General features: G+C 34.9%; 1 protein-coding gene and 1 long non-coding RNA gene across 3 annotated transcripts in view; one reads left to right on the top strand and one right to left on the bottom strand.

Moving 5' to 3' along the window:
- The window catches only part of LOC114655941 (collagen alpha-2(VI) chain-like), an 81,922-nt gene that overhangs the window by 61,255 nt on the left and 429 nt on the right, over positions 1-20,238 (bottom strand). For both annotated transcript variants that reach the window (XM_051930593.1, XM_028807265.2), the window contains exons 2-5: positions 15,761-15,895; positions 11,104-11,705; positions 4,273-4,293; positions 3,732-3,797 (exon numbers count right to left, since the gene is read on the bottom strand). In XM_051930593.1, the coding sequence (XP_051786553.1) occupies positions 3,732-3,797; positions 4,273-4,293; positions 11,104-11,705; positions 15,761-15,872 (801 nt within the window). In that variant the 5' untranslated portion in view covers positions 15,873-15,895. The remainder of the gene's footprint in view (positions 1-3,731; positions 3,798-4,272; positions 4,294-11,103; positions 11,706-15,760; positions 15,896-20,238) is intronic.
- On the top strand, positions 8,293-19,979 carry LOC127528912 (uncharacterized). The gene is made up of 3 exons (XR_007935531.1): positions 8,293-8,391; positions 12,301-12,387; positions 19,749-19,979. It is a non-coding gene; the product is annotated as an uncharacterized LOC127528912 (long non-coding RNA).

Genomic DNA, 20,238 nt, shown 5'->3' with positions numbered 1-20,238 from the left:
GGTTCTGCTGCTCATGGTGGAGAACAGTTTGTTCATATTGTGTGTATGCATTTCTGTAAGTGCTAATGATTTTTGCCAGTGAAAAACAGAAGGAAAACAAAGTAAAAGTGTATGTCAGATGAAAAGCACTCACCTTTGTCAATGTCACATTACACAATTTTTTGTTGTGAAGTATGTCAGATTTGCCGATTGCAGTGACTGTCTCATCACTGCATCATGTAAAATTACATGAGTGTAAATCGCAGCCCACGTCACATTTACTGAGTGCTGATCTTCCACTTTTTTTGACAACCAATAGCGTGCTGTCTGACAGAGCCAACACTTTATGAAGAGTTAACAGCTGCAGCGAGTTCAGCAACAATCTCTCCACTTTATTTCTTTGTTCCATTCTGTTTTGGTAAGTAAAATATTAGACATCAGAGAGATTAGCTTCTCTATTTGTGATGTCAACAGCCCCTATGCTGCCTGACAATGGTGTACTGGTACTGTGTGAAGGGTTAATAGCTGTGGTGCATTTAACTGCTTTCTCTGTCCTTTTTTCTTTTTCTTATTCTGTTTTAGTACATAAATCTGGAGACATCAGAGAGAATAGTATAGTATAGTCTATGCTTTATAGTGCCAGCTGAATGCTCATTGGTTCTCAACTCTCACATACAAACAGCCTGCCCCTCTAACTAAAGAGAAAATCAAACCAGTTTGATTTTATCCTAGTAAGTTACAGGCTTTTTGGTAGCAGTCACTGCATATATCCCATTAGACAATCGGCTTTATGGGATTGTGCCTGGCTAAGATTATGTAAACGAGGGCTATGACTGAAAGTCACTGGAAACATTGTCTAATGTGACATAGGCATTAGAAAAGGCTCACATTTCAGGATGGACAAAAGATTGCTGTACTGTCCTTACTTCAAACTATGACACAGACAGGATTTAAACAATGGAGGTCTTATTCCTCTGCAAAAAACAGGAGGTAGTAGCACCTCGGGTATCTGGAACTACTTAAAACATTACAGGTGAACTTACAGGGTCAGAACAACCTCCTTCGCTCTACATTTTCTGTGTTATATACCAAATGGAAAATTATAAAAGAAAACCAGAGCATGGAAATATCTGCCTCTTTTCTTTGCGTTGACATTGACAAGTCTAAATTGGACCTCTTATCACAACAAGCTTGTGGAAGATTAAGAATTTCTGAAAGAGTGCACTTACATTATTAAAACTGAAAAGATGAGAAACATAGCAGTGAGAATCCATTTAATCAAAGTAAGATAGAAATATAATTCATTAAAAGCTGGGGAGTGAGTGTTTTGAAGATGTCAGGACACTCCTGCGTACAGTCCTAAAATGAATTCTGATACTCGATGTGTTTGACATTGATTTACAATGTCAAATACATCATCTGTGGGTACAGGTAGGAGTGGATAGGCTTTCAGTATTGAACCATATATTTCATCCAATGTCTGTATTTGCTTTTTTAAGGGCTGGTTTTAAGGATTTAGAACATTGCAATCTCATACTTAATTTTTCCTTGTAAACTATCAAAGTTAGCCCACTGCATTCTTTGCATTTTATCTGTCAAAAGCAGCAGTGTATTTAACTGTATTTCTTAGGGAAATCATTTACTAGCTAGAGAAATAAACTAATAGGGAATTAGGAATTTAACCCAATTCTTGCTTAATTACTCAAAAAATGTTTATCATTAACTGGTTTTGTTATATTGCTGAAGAAAAGAAAATATATATGATTAGGAGTTAAATAAGTTGATTTTTATAAGCCACACTTTGTACGTTAACCTAAATTGTGTTTTTTATTCAGCTGCTTTAATATACCATCATTGTAGTGGATAATGGTTTCTCATGTCTCTAATGGAACTTCATATATGTTGTTGTTTTCTGGTGTATACATGTTTATGAAAATTTCATGTTGAACACAGTTTAAGTTTTGCCTTCTTGTTCTCTCTCTGTTTTGACTATTTTGAATTAATTCTATCAAAAATATAGACGCTCATACAAACTAGTATCAAGTTACATGCATTTTTGTTGTTTGTTATTTGTACTTATTTTGATTTGATTCAAATTAAGGAATTCATCCTGTGTTCAGGTATAGTTTACTTATTTTCTACGTTGAAATAGGGATATTGTTATCTGAATTAGGGCTTCCTTCTTGATGTTCTAGTCTAGGATACATAGCATAGTGTTTCAACACTGCTCAAATGATGTAGAGTAACCATGATTTCTGGTTATATGCTCAATACTTCTGAAGCATAATTAATAGCCAGACTGAATTAAAAAGGTGAGAAAAAGAAAATGCATAGATTTGGTGTCATCCAAAGGCAACTGAGATCTGTAGTGTTTGTAGATTCACAGTTTCTATAAATGATATGGTATGATCACTCTGTATTTCTTACTCAACAGTTATCTACAGCATTCACATATATTTATGTTACAGTTGTAAACACACAGTAGGTTTTAGTGTTAGTACGTAAAGATAGTACTCCTTAAAGGATGCATGAAACCCTTTATTTAGCAAACATTGCACTGTATGGCATTAAGACAAAAGCAAATACTGAGGTGGGAGAACAAAAAAAATCCAAATCAATGCAATAACTTAAAAAGTACAGTGTAATGTAACAAATGTACATGCAAATTACATATGGATGGAGCTGCATCTAAACTGGCAGCACTGCCTGTAAGGCAGAGACTAGCTTTGGCCAAAGCTCCAGTCCTTTACAGGGCAGATCAAAAAACATTATCTATAAATACAAAATGAAGGATGCTTACCTATAGAAAGTAAGCTCTTACAAACATCTAGGGGTTTACATTGAATCAGTATTCACTCCCTTCAGGTAACGTACATAAGCAATTAAAAGGGAAATAAACATTTCAAAGGGCATAAAATCCCACCCATCCATTCATTATCAAAGTTGTTTATTCCAATCCACAGTTTTGGGGGATGAGAGCTTATCCTGGGCAGCATCCAGGGCTGGTACGAACAAACCATGGACAACACCACCAGCCCATCACAGGGCATTTGAGACAACACTTATTTCCATTATGCTAGCATTAACCAGTTATGCAAGTCTTCTGGATATTTGAGGAAAAAAAGAATACCTGTGTAAAAAACTACAGACAAGGGGTTTAAACTCTACAGTCTTGGATTGCACAACTGTGCTGTCCAATATCATGAAACTGTTGAATTGAAATCAAGGAACATAATGCACAAAATGTAAATGTTTAACAGAGACTACATTTGGATAACAATGCACAACTGTTATTACCACAGCACATAAAAGACACAACACTTTTAAATGTTTGCAGAGATTAGCAGCAGCAAGCATCACTGGATTCAAAGAAGTATCTTACTTACAGACTAAGGGATTGTTCTACAAAATTCTCAAAGTTATCTATGAAGTCAATCAAACAGAATTCATTCAAGTTAAACCTTATTATTTTGCTAAAAAAGACCAGTGGCATACATAAACAGTAAATCATATACTGGTGAACACTGTTGGAAAAAAGAGAAATTAAAATGGAATTGAGGAAGCATCTCTTCATGTATCAGTTCATGGGCATCTACAACAAACTACGGATTAAAGCTGTAATCCTGGCAGCTTTTAAATACTGGGACAACTAAACTATTAACTAACCAGATGAGCATAATGAGCTGAATAGTCTTCTATCATACTGTATAAAGGAAAATTTCTAACGTTATGTTCTTTAAGACAAGTCTTACCTTTTGTCCCAAAAAGCCCTTTGGACCGGGTGGCCCATTGTATTCCACACATGTGACTTTGTAACACTGTATAAAGAAATAAAATGTTAATGAGAACATATTTTAAAAAATCCCAATAAACCTTTTCCTACTTCAGCACAAATGGAATTTATTGAAACATTCATTTTACTCTTTATGCTTAAGGATTCCCTATTCTGAATTATGATTTCCTCAATATCTACCACAAAAAATAACATTCTATACCAATAAAATACTTTATACTTTGATTTGGTGGTCGCTGTTTATAGTCTCACAGACAGAATGTACACATTAAACACAAAGTCTGTCAGTGGAGTCACACTTAAAACCTGAATCACTGAATGGTCAGTAATAGTTATTTTATCATTCTGTTACTCTTTAATCTCATCATTTTCTTTAGACTTACAAAAATGGAATGCTTCTGACTTACTTTGAATATTATAACATAATTCTACAGTAATATGTTGTAGTTTAATTCATTTAAACAGTAAATGCTGTAATATAGTAATTTATAAACACTCACCTCAGAATAGGCTTCTTGTTGCTGTAAGCAAAAAAAAATATATGGTTATTACATTTATTAGAATAGCCGTTTAGAAATATTGCACTGTTTTCAGTCAGGTAAAGTCACTTTTATCTGTATTAAATAATAAATATACATTTATTTGGCTGAACTATTTTTCTACTACATATACCTTTTGGCATAACATGTTTATTGGTAGAATTTTAAAGATTCAACACTTATTTGTCATAACATTTGAAAAGATGCCTTTTTGCATATCGTGTATTGTATACCAAACAGGAGGACTGTTTGTCATATGACCACTTAACTCTTTTTCTTTCCCTAACAGAAAGACAAGTCTGGAGTGTGCCAAAATGATGGCTAATTTATGAAAAAAGGAAATAAGCAACAGTGCTAAAGACACTGTCCATGTACATTTGTCTGGAAAAGGGATAATCTAACATGTGGAGTAGAATGTGGTTCAGCAGTTTTAGAGAAAAAGTCCCTTATTTGCTTAAAGACATCTTTCTGTTTTAACACTAATTGTAAATAGCAGGACATAATATTAGGCTGAAGTTATACCTGAATTTCATGTAAAACTTGATATTTTCTCCATAATCCCTACTTGGATTTTCAAAGACTATAATGATGACAGAAGCCTGTCTTGGTCAGGTGCTATATGATACAGTAGGTAAATAAGGAAGCAATATTTTTAATTAAGCCAATGTTTTTTCTTTTAATATTCTCAGTGTTATTTGCCTCTGGATATTACATATTGTATCAAAGGTAGGTTTAGAGGTTTCAGCAGATGGGACATAAATTGTCTTCCACTTCCTATATTAATTTGACCAAGAGATGTGAGTACTTTATTATGTCAATCATTGTCATGTAAGTAACACATTACTACAGATGTTTTGCACTCAGAGAATTTCATGTTGCTTATTTCATTCAGCTACCTTTTTTTTTCTAAACATTCATTGTTCATCATGCTTTTGAAAAGACAGTCTTTTGATAGCAGTGGATGCAAAGCAGGGACTATTCTGAGATAGGGTGCTTATCACATTGGATTGTTATGTACATATCTATACAAACTCTCACCTAGTCAGTTTAATGTAGTCAACAAGCTGAACAGAAAATATAAAGAGGATGCTGGACTCCCACCAGAACATGGAAACTCCACAAAGAAAGCACACCAGTCATGAATCAAATGACAATCTGATCAATGTGAAGCTGCAGTGGTGTCTAATAACCATCTCTGTTCAGTTTTTCCTTCTAATGTTTATTATTGTATTGCAGTCTGAAAATGTATAAAGTTTGATTGAACAATAGCAGTACTTTTTGGTACATGTTACATATAGTAAGTGGTAACTTGTTTTTAGTCACTCAGCTCTCCTGAGTCACTGTTCTTTTCCACTAGTAGATTCAGTAGCTCTGTTAATAGAACCTTATCTGCATGTGACTGCATTACACCAAAAATCTAAAGAAAATATCTTAAAAAGGTCATTTTGTGCGACTGACAACATTAATCAGATATATTAAAAAGTTCCCATTTACAATTTGATATTGTAATGATGCAGAGGGTTATGTGTTTCTATTGAGTTATGTTTTCTTATGACATATGCTCTTGGTATGGTTGCCATAGCAAGCTGATCTAATAGGAGTGGCCACATAAAGCCCAATCCAAAATTTAATTTCCATTATGTTTAGGACTAGTCCTAATGCACCAGACCTTAATGGAAACTACTGTAGCAATTAGGATATGAGGTGTCACTTCAGTGAGAGATAAAGACAAACCCAGGGTTTACACACAAGACTGAAAAGTGAAAGCTAGACAGAGTCACATTCACTTTTATGTACAAAGTGTCCCTGGAACAAGCTTACTTTAGGTAGTGGTTAGTCTCTTCCTGTAACTTTATCCCATAGAAGATGCCCCAAGCTGGTGTGGTAACACTCCAAGTCCCTTGGCTGGGTGTCATACACTTGGAATTTGTTCTGGTGGTTGAGACTGTGAGCTCAATACAACTTTGAAGACAACTTTGACTCTTGGTTGTTCATTATGCTTAAAGATTATAAATTCAACTGTCATCCTCAAAACAGCCTTCTCAATATGTCAGGACAGGTTGTGGGGATGGAGGGTGAATGGACCCTATGGACAGTTTTAAGGAGCTGTGACTAAAAAGTCATCAGATCACTGCTTGTCATGACAAGACCTGTTGGTACTATATATTCCAACCAAAGAGGAAGTTGTCAAAGTTAAAGAAACGGTGTATTGGACCTAGATATACTGGAATGCTAAGATGGTATAATTCTTCAGATATAGCCAAAGCAAAGACCTTTGTGTAGGCAGAGTTTGATGATGCTGTGTAGATTACTGTTTTCAGTTCTCAAATTGTGGCAAACAATTTGGTGAGCTAAGAAGGGTAAATAGGTTATTGCTCCTGTTATAAGTTAAGGATTTTTTTCTTTGACTCATATGGGTCTTTTGGAGGTTGTTTACTCCATAGGACTTAGTCGGAACATCATTTTGATGCTATTTTTTTTCTGGAGGACTGATATATTTTATTACTATTATCACTGGCATCAGTTGTGTCTTCATCTTGTTTTATAGTTAGCACTGTCATTTCAGGTTTTAGTTGCTACACTAAGGAGTGCAATTCCTAGAAGTTATGCAGCGTTATATCATCCACATGAGACTTTAAAAGCCATGGCAGAGTATGTTATAGTGTCCAAGATTGCGGATTACTCTTAAAGACTGTTGTGAGTTAAATTGCATTGTTTTTCTCAGCATTTTGAATTCTGGTTACCGTTCATTTGACTACAAGCGTTTTCCCACCACAGGAACTTTATTTTCCTGATCCAATGAGTTCCTGTAAAATGTAGACCCTGGGACACTTTTGTGTGTTGCCTTACCATAGAAATATAACCTTTATGCAAAAATATGTGACATGCAATGCAAAGTGAATTCAGGAGTTCACTGGGAAGATTGTTGTGTCAATGAGTTGCATGATTCAGTGCACCAGGGAGGCAGGTATGAAGAGTGATGCAGTGCAAAGTGTGCCTCAGAAAACTTGTGGTCAACCAATCAGCACAATTTATTGCCCGAGGTCCATCCACAATAGTTCCTGGTTGAATGAAAAGTTCATACCTTGGAGTAGGAGCTAAAAAAGTACCAGGAACTACCTATCAAGAGCTACAAATATACCAAGTTCGTATGATTGGAATACTACAAAGGTTCTTGAGTTTTCTACAGTTTCTGTGGTGGAAAAGCACCTTATAATTTCGGGTTTAGGATTAAATTACAGTGTTAGGGTTATTGTTATTCTGGTACTGAGTCTTTCTGTTGTTACAGTATATGCTTATCCTCTGCTCATCTGTTTGTGCATTTTTGGTTCACTTAATGTATTAATTTTCAAAATAGAATAGTTTTATGGTGTTTTCAGCAAAACTGGAGAAATACTGACATTAGAACAGTTTAGACAAGAACAGGCCATTGAGCCCAGTAAAGGTTATTAATCGTATTTTTCTGATTTCTATAAAATAACATCAGGTTAAGTTTTGAAGGTCCCAAAAGTACTAATGTCTACCAAACTGCAGAACATGTTTTTTGATAGGGGTGCCATATAGGACACTTTGAAGAGCTGTTAAACCCAGTAAATGCATTCACCTAGAGCAGTGGTTCTCAACATTCAATCCCCAGGACCCCCTATGGCTGCAAGTTTTTGTTCCAACCAGTTTCTCAACAAGCAAGTCATTGTTACCTTTAATTGATCCCATTGTTTATTTAGCTGACCATTTTTCCTTTTCTTTTTCATTTAGGAAAGTTCAATACTGTCAGATTTACAGTTAAAAGAAGTTAAGATATACCTGTATTTTTCTGACTCTTTAAATGTTTACTTTTTAATTCACTTTTTAATGTAGGGTTTATAGTCTCAATTATATCTGAATACAACAACAACAACAATTTAGTTCTTGTAAAGCCATAAATCACATGAGAAATGCCTCAATAGGCTTTGACAGCCCCCCAACCTTGCCTGTCTACGAAAACAAGAAAGAAACTGCCACAAAACACTGGAACAACAATGGAAGAAATCTTGAGAAAGGCATTTCAGAGAACTAAAGACTCAGGGTAGACAGATCCAGGTGAGCTTCTCTTCAGTTGTAGAAAACTGCACAAACTCACTGCTCTAGCAACCAATATGTTGTGATTTTTCTAGTTATGTATTAAAACATTTGTTTTCTTTCTGGTGGCTTGCTGGGTTGTGGTTTGATCAAACATTTTGGATCACATGAGCCCCTTGAGTGTCTGGCATTTTGAGTTTTTTGCTTTCTTCATTTAGACTTTTTTGTAATGCACTTCTGCCTGAATTATTTGATTATTCTTTCGTAAGAACAGACCTTTCTTTAGGCCTAACACTGTACAACATTGTTGTGAACCCAACTCCTAGCTTCTCCTTTCACACTGCATCTTCCTTCATCAACACCTTTTATGTGGTTTTCAAAGCAGAGAAAGAAAGGGAAACAGGTGCTCTAGTAGTGTGCCATTTAGCTCCTGTAAAAGATGTTTGCTGTGTTACAGGAAATAAAAGTGAACACTTTAATCCTGTAAAGCAGAGACAGTTTCAGCTATGGCTAGGTAATTAATGTACAGGTAGGCAAGCAATGTCAAAATTCAAATCACTAGCAAAAGGGCCAACACTAAAATACTAAATTTAGATGAACACAAAAGCATATTAAGAAAATTGGTAGAATCACTAACAATACTGTATGTGGCACATTGGTAATTTTGAAAGTAAAAAAACCAGTGATCCTTAGATGGTGGGGAAAAGTAAATCATTAAGTGAGTGAATGAATGCATGAGATTTCTCCAAGCTGTAAATTCACTGAAATAAGTGGAGTGATCATCATAAGAGGTCTGAGCATTTCTTATGCAAAGTACTTGTCTGTTGGTTCAAATAAGAATATAGTCAAATATCTTCAGACTCTACATCTGGTTGTTCTTTCTTCCTCAGTCTGAATGCTCTTTTTATTATGATCTTTTGAAATTATACATTGTGTAAAATAATTTCTAGTTCATTATGTAAGAAATATGAGTTTTTGATACATAGAAAGGCTGAATTTGAAGTCTGTTTTGTTGCACCTTACTTCACTTAAAAGTTCAGAATTTCTTTACATTTCATCGTGATGGATATTTTTAAGGCTATTATTATGACTATTGTACTAATTTGTGATGTCATTCAGGCAACAGTTTAAAGGTCATCCTCAGCAGGGTATCCAAGATTAACAGATTACTGTACTCTAAAATCAGATTTTAAAAAAAAAGTTATTTCCTTGACTTTCTGGCTAATTAATTTTTGGCTTTTGTTTTTTGACCCCGAAAATTTGATTGTGTTTTTGTCTTTGATGAAAGGTCTTTTTTGTTCTCAGTTTTGACTTTTTGAATATGGAGTTTCTGGTCATTTCTCATTTTTATCGATTACTGTCTCTAGCATGTATACTTTTACTCATACAGCATTATGGTTAAGCAGAGACTAGTCTGGCAGCATCGAATTCAATGGAAGATAAGCACTTCCAAAGGATATCAGGCCATCATATGGCTTGCAAACTAATTTAGAGATACAATTTCACTAAAAATACACATTTTTTTAAGTAGGCAGAAATTGAAAATAGACATTCTGATATGTAAATTGTACAAACTTCATACTGACACTGATTTACTTTGAAGCAAATACAAGTTTCTGGGGTTTCTGAGGGTACTGCTAATTATGACACCCCCAAGCAGCTGCCCTAGATGTGCTGCACAAAAATCTTGGAATTTTTTTGGGGAATGTGCAGGATCTATAATCCACTGATTAATTTAGAAGAAAATGGAATTTTCAAACAAATAAAATAATATCCTGCAACCCACTGATGAATTACAATATTTTATTATTGTGTGTGTACAATTACATTCATATTTTTATTTATTATCTGTCCCTTGCAATAATAGGCATTAGGTGTAAGGCCAAGGTGTAGTAAGCTGAGTTAGGATCTCAAAAGCAGCTTTAGAAATTGAGGTCAACACCTTGAAATGCATAAAGAGGGTTAGAGAGACAGAGAGACATGAACCCTGGCCTTCATCTGTCATAAGCAGGATCCAAGGCAAAATACAGGCCTTAATGTCAAATGTTTGCTCAAAACAACATGTTTAATTATCTAGACTGTCAATAATATTTTATTTACAGTATAATGTCTCATTATGAGCAATTTGAAAATCAATTGACAGCAACATGGCAGAATGCCTATGATATAAGTTGCTTTTGGAAGGTTTTTTAAAGTTATTCATTAGCCTCTTTGCCTAATTTGAAGGTATTGTTTTATTAATTGTTGACAATGACCATTAATATGTATGTTTGTAGTTGTACTATACTATCCTGTTATAACTTCACACTTGTTGAGACACAAATGACTATTTTCTCAGACTCCATATATATAGAGATTTCTAATGGCGTAAAGATATTGTATGCATATGTGTATAATTATTTGTCAAATCTGCTTAAGACAGTACAGGGTCATAAGGGACCAGAGATTATTCCTGCAGCATTTAGCATAAGGTACACTCACAGAGCCAGTTAAGAATCAACAAATAATCAGACCTATGTGGGGTTTGTGAGAGGAAAGGTCACAGAGACACAGGGAAAATGTGCAACGGCTGCATAGATAATGACCAGGCACATGATTCAAATGCAGCATGATGGTTCCATGTGGCACCAATACTAAATACTGCATCGCCATGCTGCCTGATTCAAATTAGACTTTTTATTTTAAGGCATTCAAAATTCTTAGAATTTTTGCAGAATAAAATGTGGTACTTACCATGATTTGGATAATTCTGTCAATAATTTTAGTATTTGCTAAAAGATTTTCATTAACTGCTTGATAGTTGTTACGGAACAGTTCTGAGGGGTTATTTGCTATTTCCTTCAAGCCAGACTCGTATGTAGAAGTAGTTGGAGCAACTGCAAAGAGCTTGATTCCAGCATCTCTAGCTCTCTCTGCTGTGACCTTTATCCCACCACATGGACTTCCCGTAACATGTCCATCAGTGATTACAACTGCAAAGCGGACCCGTGTGTTCTTTGATGCTTGTGTTGCCATTGCAGCAGTCATATTTGCCAGTGCACAATCCGTGAATGTTCCTTTCCCAATATACTGGATTTTTAGAAGCCGATCAATAAACTCCTTCTGGTTACTGGTAACACTGCTAAAGTGTTCCACTCTGTCTGAGAAGTGCAAACCCCCCATTTCCCAGGTGATGTCGATAGCACCCTTGTATTTTGCAGATGAAAGTTTGTCCACAAAAATCCTTGTAAAATTCAAAACTTGTTTTACAAGACCTCCTGGTGGAAGGTAATGCAGTGCGATACTCTCCGAGGTGTCAATGACAAATTGGAGACTTACAGGGCAGCTTATTGTTTCTGTTAAAAATGAAAAAAGGAAAAATTCATTTTATATTAACATAATAGTGTTTTAGCAAACAGATGAGGCAGAACATTTCATTTGTTTGTTTTTATTACTTTTAATATAAATTAGCTAGGATTGTCAATTTTTAACACCATGAAATTTAACTGATCACCTTGTTACTATAAATTAGCCATTTTTCAGAATTCATTCTTCTGAATGTATCTGTAAAACTGAAACTGCTACAAATCTGTGGTTGGCATTCACCCCATTACGTGGATGCCTTACTCAAATGGAATTTTTGAATATTAGCGACTTGATGAAATCTGAGTCACATCTTTTTAACAGAGCAACAGTATTGAAAAGAAGGCAAGTCATCTGTTTAGTTTTTCTAGGTGGATCACCATTCCATTTTTCACTCAAGCGGGATAAGTGAATTAAATACACTATACGTTTGAATGTAAATTTTTATACAATGCATATTTTCTGAATAACAGGTCTCTTTTTCTCTTTTTTTCCAGTATATTTTGCACTTATACCAAATGATTTCTCACACTGCTGTCCAGGCACCTTTTTTATAGCAAAGTAATAATTATTATAATAATTTGACAGGGTGCCAGGCTGGTAGGAAGCAGACAACAAAGATGAAGCATGGACAGTCCCTACTTTATTAAAGGAATCAGTAAGTATTGGAAAGAGGTAAGCAACCATTTTAATGTGCTGTACCTTGTAAGGTCATTATATGTCCTAGACAAAATTGTTTCAAGGGCAGTAAACTGAGAGTTTGGGGGTAAGGTGCAGAAAAGAGTGCATTTGTTTTACAGATGCAGCCCCTATACACTGTTAGGTACACTAAGTGTGCCTGGTCATTTAAGTATGTATGTGGACTCACAAGATTAGAAGTACTGGGATCCTAAGTGGGAGCTCAGAGGGGATGGCCATAGGGTATTCCTGGCCTTCAAAGTGATTCCATTGATTATTTTGGCAGTTGAACCATGATCGGGTATAAAACTGCTCTTTAGCCAGCTGGATCATTTTAACTTGGTCTTGGAAGGTGAGCTGGTTCAAAGGCCTAGCTGGCAGGGAGCCTTTAAAAGTGAGTTGGTTTCCTATGCTTACGGCACAAAGTTTTGGGCAGTGGGTATGTGGGTGAGCTACACCATCTTAAAGACAGAATGTGAAACCAGATTAATTGGGCTTTGTGAGTTTTCTTATTTATTTACTACTTTGTACTATCCCATTGTTTATCTCTCCCTTGAGTGTTTATTTTTTAAGGAATCAATTATTTCTGATAGAACTTGTTCTAGTAAAACACATATCTGAATAGAGATACAAGTTATACTTGATTCAAATGAGAATGTCTAAACAGATACATTTGGAGTAACACAGTCAATGAAGCTAAGCAACTTTCCTAACTTGAGGACCAGCTATTCCTCTGAGCACCAATATGAGGCACCAAGTGGCAGCATTTACTGTAACATTTGACTAGAGAATCTGACTTAATGTGTGGTCAGAAAAGAGTAAATATAGAGGACCAAAACTGTGTCCAAGAAATTGTAGCCTGGAGGTGGTGGAGGATGAAAACTTGGTCGTGGGAATAAACTAAAAATTTATTTTTAATGTGAAAGTCAGAAGGAGCACTAGGACAACCCACTCCATTTGATAGGTTAGGCCATATCTTTGATTTTTGTGTTATTTGATTACATGCTAGACCTTCATTTCAACTTCATTGACTTTTTAACCTGTTTTTTACTATAATCACAATGCAACTACTGAAAATAAGAAAGAATAACTGAAATGTTCAAAATTTTAATAAAACATCTGCTGAACATTTTCTTATGAAAATAAGCCAATTAGCTTTGCCTGAGCAGGCAGGTTTTATCACGTAATTGAATCATCACACCATCGTTTGTCTGTTTTCTTAATCTCAATAGCAGGTGGGTGGAAAATACATTTTTACTTTGGTTTTCCTTTCATATATCAAGGTTAACTGGCAACTTTAAATTGTTTAATTAAGACTTAATTTAGGTGTTTGCATCAATGTGCCCTGTGATGTACTGTGTTGTTTCTTGTCTTGTGCTCAGTACTGCTTGGATATGCTCCAGCCCCCTAAATATCTTTGATAATGAAAGGGTGGATTAATGAGTTAAAATAATGGGTATTGAACCTAAAGGTCTAATTTGTATTTAATGTATGGCATTGTAGTCATAGTCTATTGTTGGTGTTACATTACTGTGCCTAGTCTTGCCTGGTGGCCCAAGAGTAGCAGGGATTCACAAGTACACTACAGTTGCACAGCTCAGGTTAAGGACTAGATATGGGCCCCAAACAGATAGGAAATTTCCCACTGGCAATATAATGTCACCTCCCATCGGTGGCACAACTAGCATATATATATAGTGGGTGCCACAGACATAATAAATAAGTGAGTGCCATGGAAGAGAGTGATCATCTTGATCTTTTAAGACAGATAGCCTAAAACCTGCTGGTTAGACCTTTTCCTTTAAAAGATCATTTAGGTTTGTCAGGTGACATCAGGGATATCAAGGATGTCCGGTGCAGCTAGAGGTAATTTTGGCCTGTTTTAGCTTGCAATGTGACATAAAGGTCACTCTGACCTTAGAGGTATTGGGTTTGGCTAGAAATAAACGTAAGAGGGAATTTCTAACTGTCTCATGGCAGATTAGGGAAAGGGGTGCAGAAACAGACAGGAGGTCAGAATGAAATCTTCAATGAGATATCTGAAAGAGGGGGCAAGTGGACTAGCAGCCTTATCAAACAGACAGACATTCAAACCTGTATAGAAATCCCTTGAGGAACTGCATATTCTCATTTTTACAATAATGGATGGTACAAAATGCATTATTATGTAGTAGCAGAAACTGTGGAAAATAAGTCAAAGAAAATTATAATTAAGCTATATAACTCACTAGTGAGGCCTCATCTGAACTACTGTGTGCATGTTTGGTCTCCATGTTTCAAGAGAGATATAGCAGTGTGAGAAAGACTCCAGATTGGGGTGATTCTAGATCTGAATGGGGAAATGTTGTTCAAGCAGATAGAGACTAAGAGGTGACAAAGTGTTTAAAATTTTAAAGGGGATTTGTACAGTTGATCTCAGTGGTTACTTTAAAATGAGTTCTTCGACAGGAACACAGGCACACAGATGGAAACCTTTTAAGGGTACATTTTGCATAAACATTAGAATATTCTTCTTCACACAGAGAGCAATATGCACAAGAAAAAATACTGAGAGTGTAGTACAGAGTAGTATCTTCAAAACTTGTCGCTGAACAGACTGTTGCAAAAAAGATTAGCAAAGGGAATCAGGATGAGACCAATGATATGATGTGCAATTTGATGATATCTTCCCTTACACCTATACAGTATATAGCCACAGAAGCCTGATACAGAGAACATTAGCCCACCAATATTTTAATGGCACTTGTCATTTGAGAAAAAGTAGTGATTTCAAGCACCACAAGAAGGTATGATCTGATTAGTAAGTGTCTCCATTACTCTACCTTTTTCAATCAAACCATTCATGTCTATCATTTGTTTTGATTTTACACTAATTGGGAAGCACACCTGATGACCTATGAACTATATCAGTGACTAAAAGCCTAAGTTCTGATATATAAATTAATAATAATAAAATCCAAACAGCTCAAAGATCACCTCTCCATTGGGCCTGTTATCTCAGAAGGCATCTTCCCTGGGTTTCAAAAAAACAAAAAAAGGATGTATTTTATATTTTCAAGGCAGTGTGGCCTAACATACTGGACATTTAACCAATATGTTTCTGTTTGAAAACCCAAGTACTGATTTACTGTTTGATCCACAACCAAGTCACTTAATCTGTCTGTGCACCAAATGTAAAAAAATGTGTGTATTTTTAGGTTAAAATGTACTGTATCTTTGACCTTATTTAGCATCACAGTAGTGTTCACTATGGGGTAGTGTAATACAAACTGTTTGATTGTTCATGAAAAAATTTGAATGATTAAATATATTATCTAAGAAATATTTAGGAAGTAATAACATAATTAAAATTACCAAGAGCATTTCTTACTTGAACATTCTGGTGCTGATGTTGGTGTGATTGGTCTTGGTCCTCTTAAAACATCCTGAGCATTGTTTGCCATTCCAGACAACAGAAGCATGAAGATAATTTTTAGAAACATTGTTAGCAGCAATGAATCTACATCTGAAAAAAAAATAATTATGAAATAATTTTCATCACCAGTAGGCAGGTTGGTGGTATTGCAGGGTGCTGGCCTTAAAAAGGACTACAGTTCTTTCGCTTTTGCTGTAGTTGCTATGTAAATTTCTTCATGTGCAATCATCATTATGCTGCATGACATCTGGATGCTGTCAGAGAGGCATTTATTTTAAGGTTAGCTGTGAGGTTTCAATTTCATAGCTAGGAAGAGCCAAGCTGTGGGGAGGATATAGGTTAGTTATAGTGTGAAAGATGGGAGGACTCTGTATATTTTGAAGCAACCAAATCAGAATTGAACAATGCAGTTCAGTTTTTGAGGCCAGTTAATTATATAATTATACACTGCATATTTGTACAGTTGGAAGCATTATTGTTTGTATTCTAAAATAGCAGGGGCACAAAAAATGTTTTATTTTGAAAAAGAACCTAAAGTTACCATTGGTAACTTTTCAATTGTTTTCAATCCACCACAGAGCAAACCAGGGTAACCCTCTGAAGGACAGTCTTGTGCAAAATGTTGACATTTGCATTGCTCACTGTTCTCTGGTATAGTCTGAGATTCTGAATGATTGAGAAAGAGCTGTAGGAGTCTATTCATAAAGTCCTGATTGAGATATATTCTAGCCTGAAGCATTCCAAAATATAACAGCAAAGTCTAGGAGAGAACTAATGTTGTTTTTGAGATTTATTTTCAGGGCTTTTGTTTATAATCTAAATGCCATTAAGCCAACTTTTATCCCTGCAATAATAACTTAATATATTTTAATCTGTGGGGGTTAAAAACCCAAGAGTCACACAAATCAAGTCTAGTCCTGTGACTGTGAGCAAAATGTTTAAGCTGTTTGCCTTTCAGTTCTGCATAGATTTATTTTATAAGGCTTAGAAAGTATGCATATTTACAGTCATGTCATTTATAAAATACATTTTTACTATATCATCTGTCATTTTGGAGTTGGAAATATTTTATACATATAAATAGCACCTTTATAATGTTTGCATGTATAATTCTACAGGAATCTGATAAATACAGTATTTCTTTGCAAAAATGTACTAAGACACCTATCATTTTGGAGTTAATAGTATATTTAAAAATGTAACTAGTGCTTTTACTTTCTTCAGCATGGTTGTTTAAGTGCATTCAGGGAAGAGTATGGATTAGAATGGTCTTCCCTGTGATCGATTGTTTAGGATGAACACATCAGTCTTAGTGTGAATAATTCAACAGCATATATAGAGTTAACAAAAAGGAAAAGAATGCATTGATGAAAAAGACCACTGTCCTACATGACTGCTTTCTTATTGCACCATGTCCTCATAAACAAGGAAATCTGTGCTAGCTTTATGATTGGTTTCAAAGTAAGAACTAACAATGGTATTATACAGTATAAGAAATAAATTACATTTATAAATTAATGTGCCAAACAGTAATGGATGCACATAATTCATTCACTCATTCTATACCTTATTTTGATAAGAAATATATAGTATATAGTGTGTGTATATATATATATATATATATATATATATATATATATATATATATATATATATATATAGATAGATATATACAGTGTATATTCATGTTGCATATTTGCAAGATGTGGAGTCTACAGCAGACTTCAGGTAGAAAAAAGGTACTAATCTCAGGTGGCACACTAGTCCATCTCTACACAAACACACACACACATACATATCTCCTTCGTGCTGTCCCAGTTCAAGAGTCATCAAATAACCAAATACACACATGTTTGGGATGTAGAAGGGCACAGAAGAATCCAAAGGAAAACCACATGAATACAGTAAGAATGTGCAAACTCCATACTAACCAGGAAACAAAATCAAGTCTCTGAAACAATAAGGTTGGAATACTAATTATTATGTCAACATGTTTTCAAATTAATACATTATATTTTATGAAGTATGTTTTTAACATTACCCACAGTGTGTATATTTTTCTTTTTATTTCAGCACAAACCTTTGATAAACGTCCAATCAAAATGGCAACTTTTATAAGAGTAGCACTGATGTTTGTGTGTATAATGTGTTCATACTGTAAATACTTTATATACCATCTATATGCTATTACATTAATATAATGTGATTGTTATTCAAACAATACATAATATAACAAGTTCATATTATTCCTCTAAAAGTCAACTCATTCCTAGATTCAAACTGGATAACCTATGGACCAGAGGGAACATTCCTGTCACTTGGGAAGCTACAGTCAATCTTCTTCAGTATACAGTAATGATTTTATTGCACCAGAGAAACCAGCTTGTGCTTTCCATAATGCTGCTACATTAAGACCATTATCAGTATATTTTTGAGAAATGTTTAAATTAATCTGGTTATTTTTTTCATAGGGGAGTTACATATTCATTCAGGATCTCAATCTCTCTTTTTCTGAAATAAGATTATCCATTTGAGAGACTATATTATCAAATACGCAGGTGCTATTTGTAGTCAAGGCTTTTATAAGAAATCAATAAGTACAGTACATAATCTCACCCTCAGAGGAATAATAGCTCTTCACAGACTGCAAAAAAAATAAAATAAAATAAAAATAAATCCCAAATCAACACTTGGCCCAAAGCACTCTCAGTGAGAAAAATGAACTGCTTAATGACATCTTTTTTACCTTTTTGATTATAAAATACTTGAAGTATTTATAGCAATAACAGGATTCCATAATCTGTTTTTAGTGCTATAATTTACTTAATAAAATCATCCATCTATCCACTGACAGAAAACATTTAAACCTTTAATACAGTCTTGGGGATCTGGAGTCGATCCCAGCATCACTGAATACAAGGCAAGAGTTATGCCCGGAGGGGTATCAGCCATTACTGGAAACATGCAGCCACCCACACTGGCTCATGGAGAGACTAATTAGAGTCCCCCCCATCATACCTTTTTTAAATTAAGACATATTTTGTTGCACACAAAAGGATGATTTTAATTTTTCAGTATATTAAAATGTGCTCAAAATGTATTAAGGTTAGTGATAGATTATTGATAAGTTTTAATTAATTCCTTAATTAGATATTAATAATGTATTCTTAATATTGAAGACAAATGTATCAACCACCCACCATATGAGCCCCTTTCTTTTTATTTATTAAGAAGGGCACATTTTCTATTTAATCTATTTCTGTTTCTGTATTTGTTTGTTTGTTTGTTGGTCCCTCTGGTTGTTTGTTTATTATTGTTTCTGAGGGTGTGTGTTCTGTCCATTCAGTATACTATATTCATTTTATGTTTTATTTTTAGGACCTGCTTAGCTTTGAAGCTACTAATTCTACACATCATATTATTATTGTGAATTTTTGCAATGTATTCATCCATTGATCAGTCCAGCATCCCAACCATCTATTCATCCATTTTCTGTACCAGCTCATCCACTTCAGATTCATAGGGGCACCAAAGCCAATCATGGCACTCTTGGGTGCAAGGCAGGGACCAGTTCTGAACAGTGCAGTAGCTTTTGCTGGGCACACACACAGACAGTCACCCACACTCAAACTCAGGGATAATTTAGAGTCACACATTAACTGACCATGCACCTAGATAGATGTGGGTGGAAAACTGGAGAAAATGTATAAATCTTATCATGTCAGCATGGACTCGTGTAGTTGTCCACTGAGATTAAATCTTTTTCATAATGCCTGTTATGAGATGCTCATATAAGTGTGTACTCTACTGAGGTTTGCTTTTTCCATGTGCATTTGCCGTGTTCTGATTTATTTCTCCTGTGAGCTGGATTTTGATCCTTTACCAGACAGCACAGTCACAAATCTTTCTAAAAGACAGTTTTTTGTTTTTTTTCATTTTATAGCACGATTCCCAAACCAAAAAAGAAAATAATTCCTAATGTTTCCAGGAAACAGAAGAGACCGTTATGAAGCTAGGATTTCCATGATTCACAACACAGAGGAGAGAAAGGTAATGCTTTAGTTAACGTGTTAATAAGTATGAGGTCACTCTAGCCCTTCAAAGAATTAGCACAAGTGTGCCTTTTAGTTCAGCCCAATGTCAATACTGACTGGCACTGCTGGGGCACTAACCTTATTAGCACATATATAACATATAGTTATTACACATATCATTCTTTACTTACATTTTTTATTTATTCAAATATGTTAGATAAAACAGGCTTTTCTTTTTGTTATAATTAAGACTCTGTCTCATAGTTTACATTTTAAACTTTAGTAAACAGAAGGAGCAGAGTCTGACCAACAACCACAAGAGTATACAATAGGTTGGTTTCTTATGCTTCTGTAGCACTAATGAAATCCTCATTTCCTTAAAATGAGCTCCCTGCAGAA

This window comes from Erpetoichthys calabaricus, chromosome 8 (assembly GCF_900747795.2).
Source record: "Erpetoichthys calabaricus chromosome 8, fErpCal1.3, whole genome shotgun sequence".
In the NCBI taxonomy this organism is placed as follows: Eukaryota; Metazoa; Chordata; class Cladistia; order Polypteriformes; family Polypteridae; genus Erpetoichthys; species Erpetoichthys calabaricus.
Note: the sequence above shows the minus strand (reverse complement) of the source record. Positions and strands in the feature narration are given on the sequence as shown.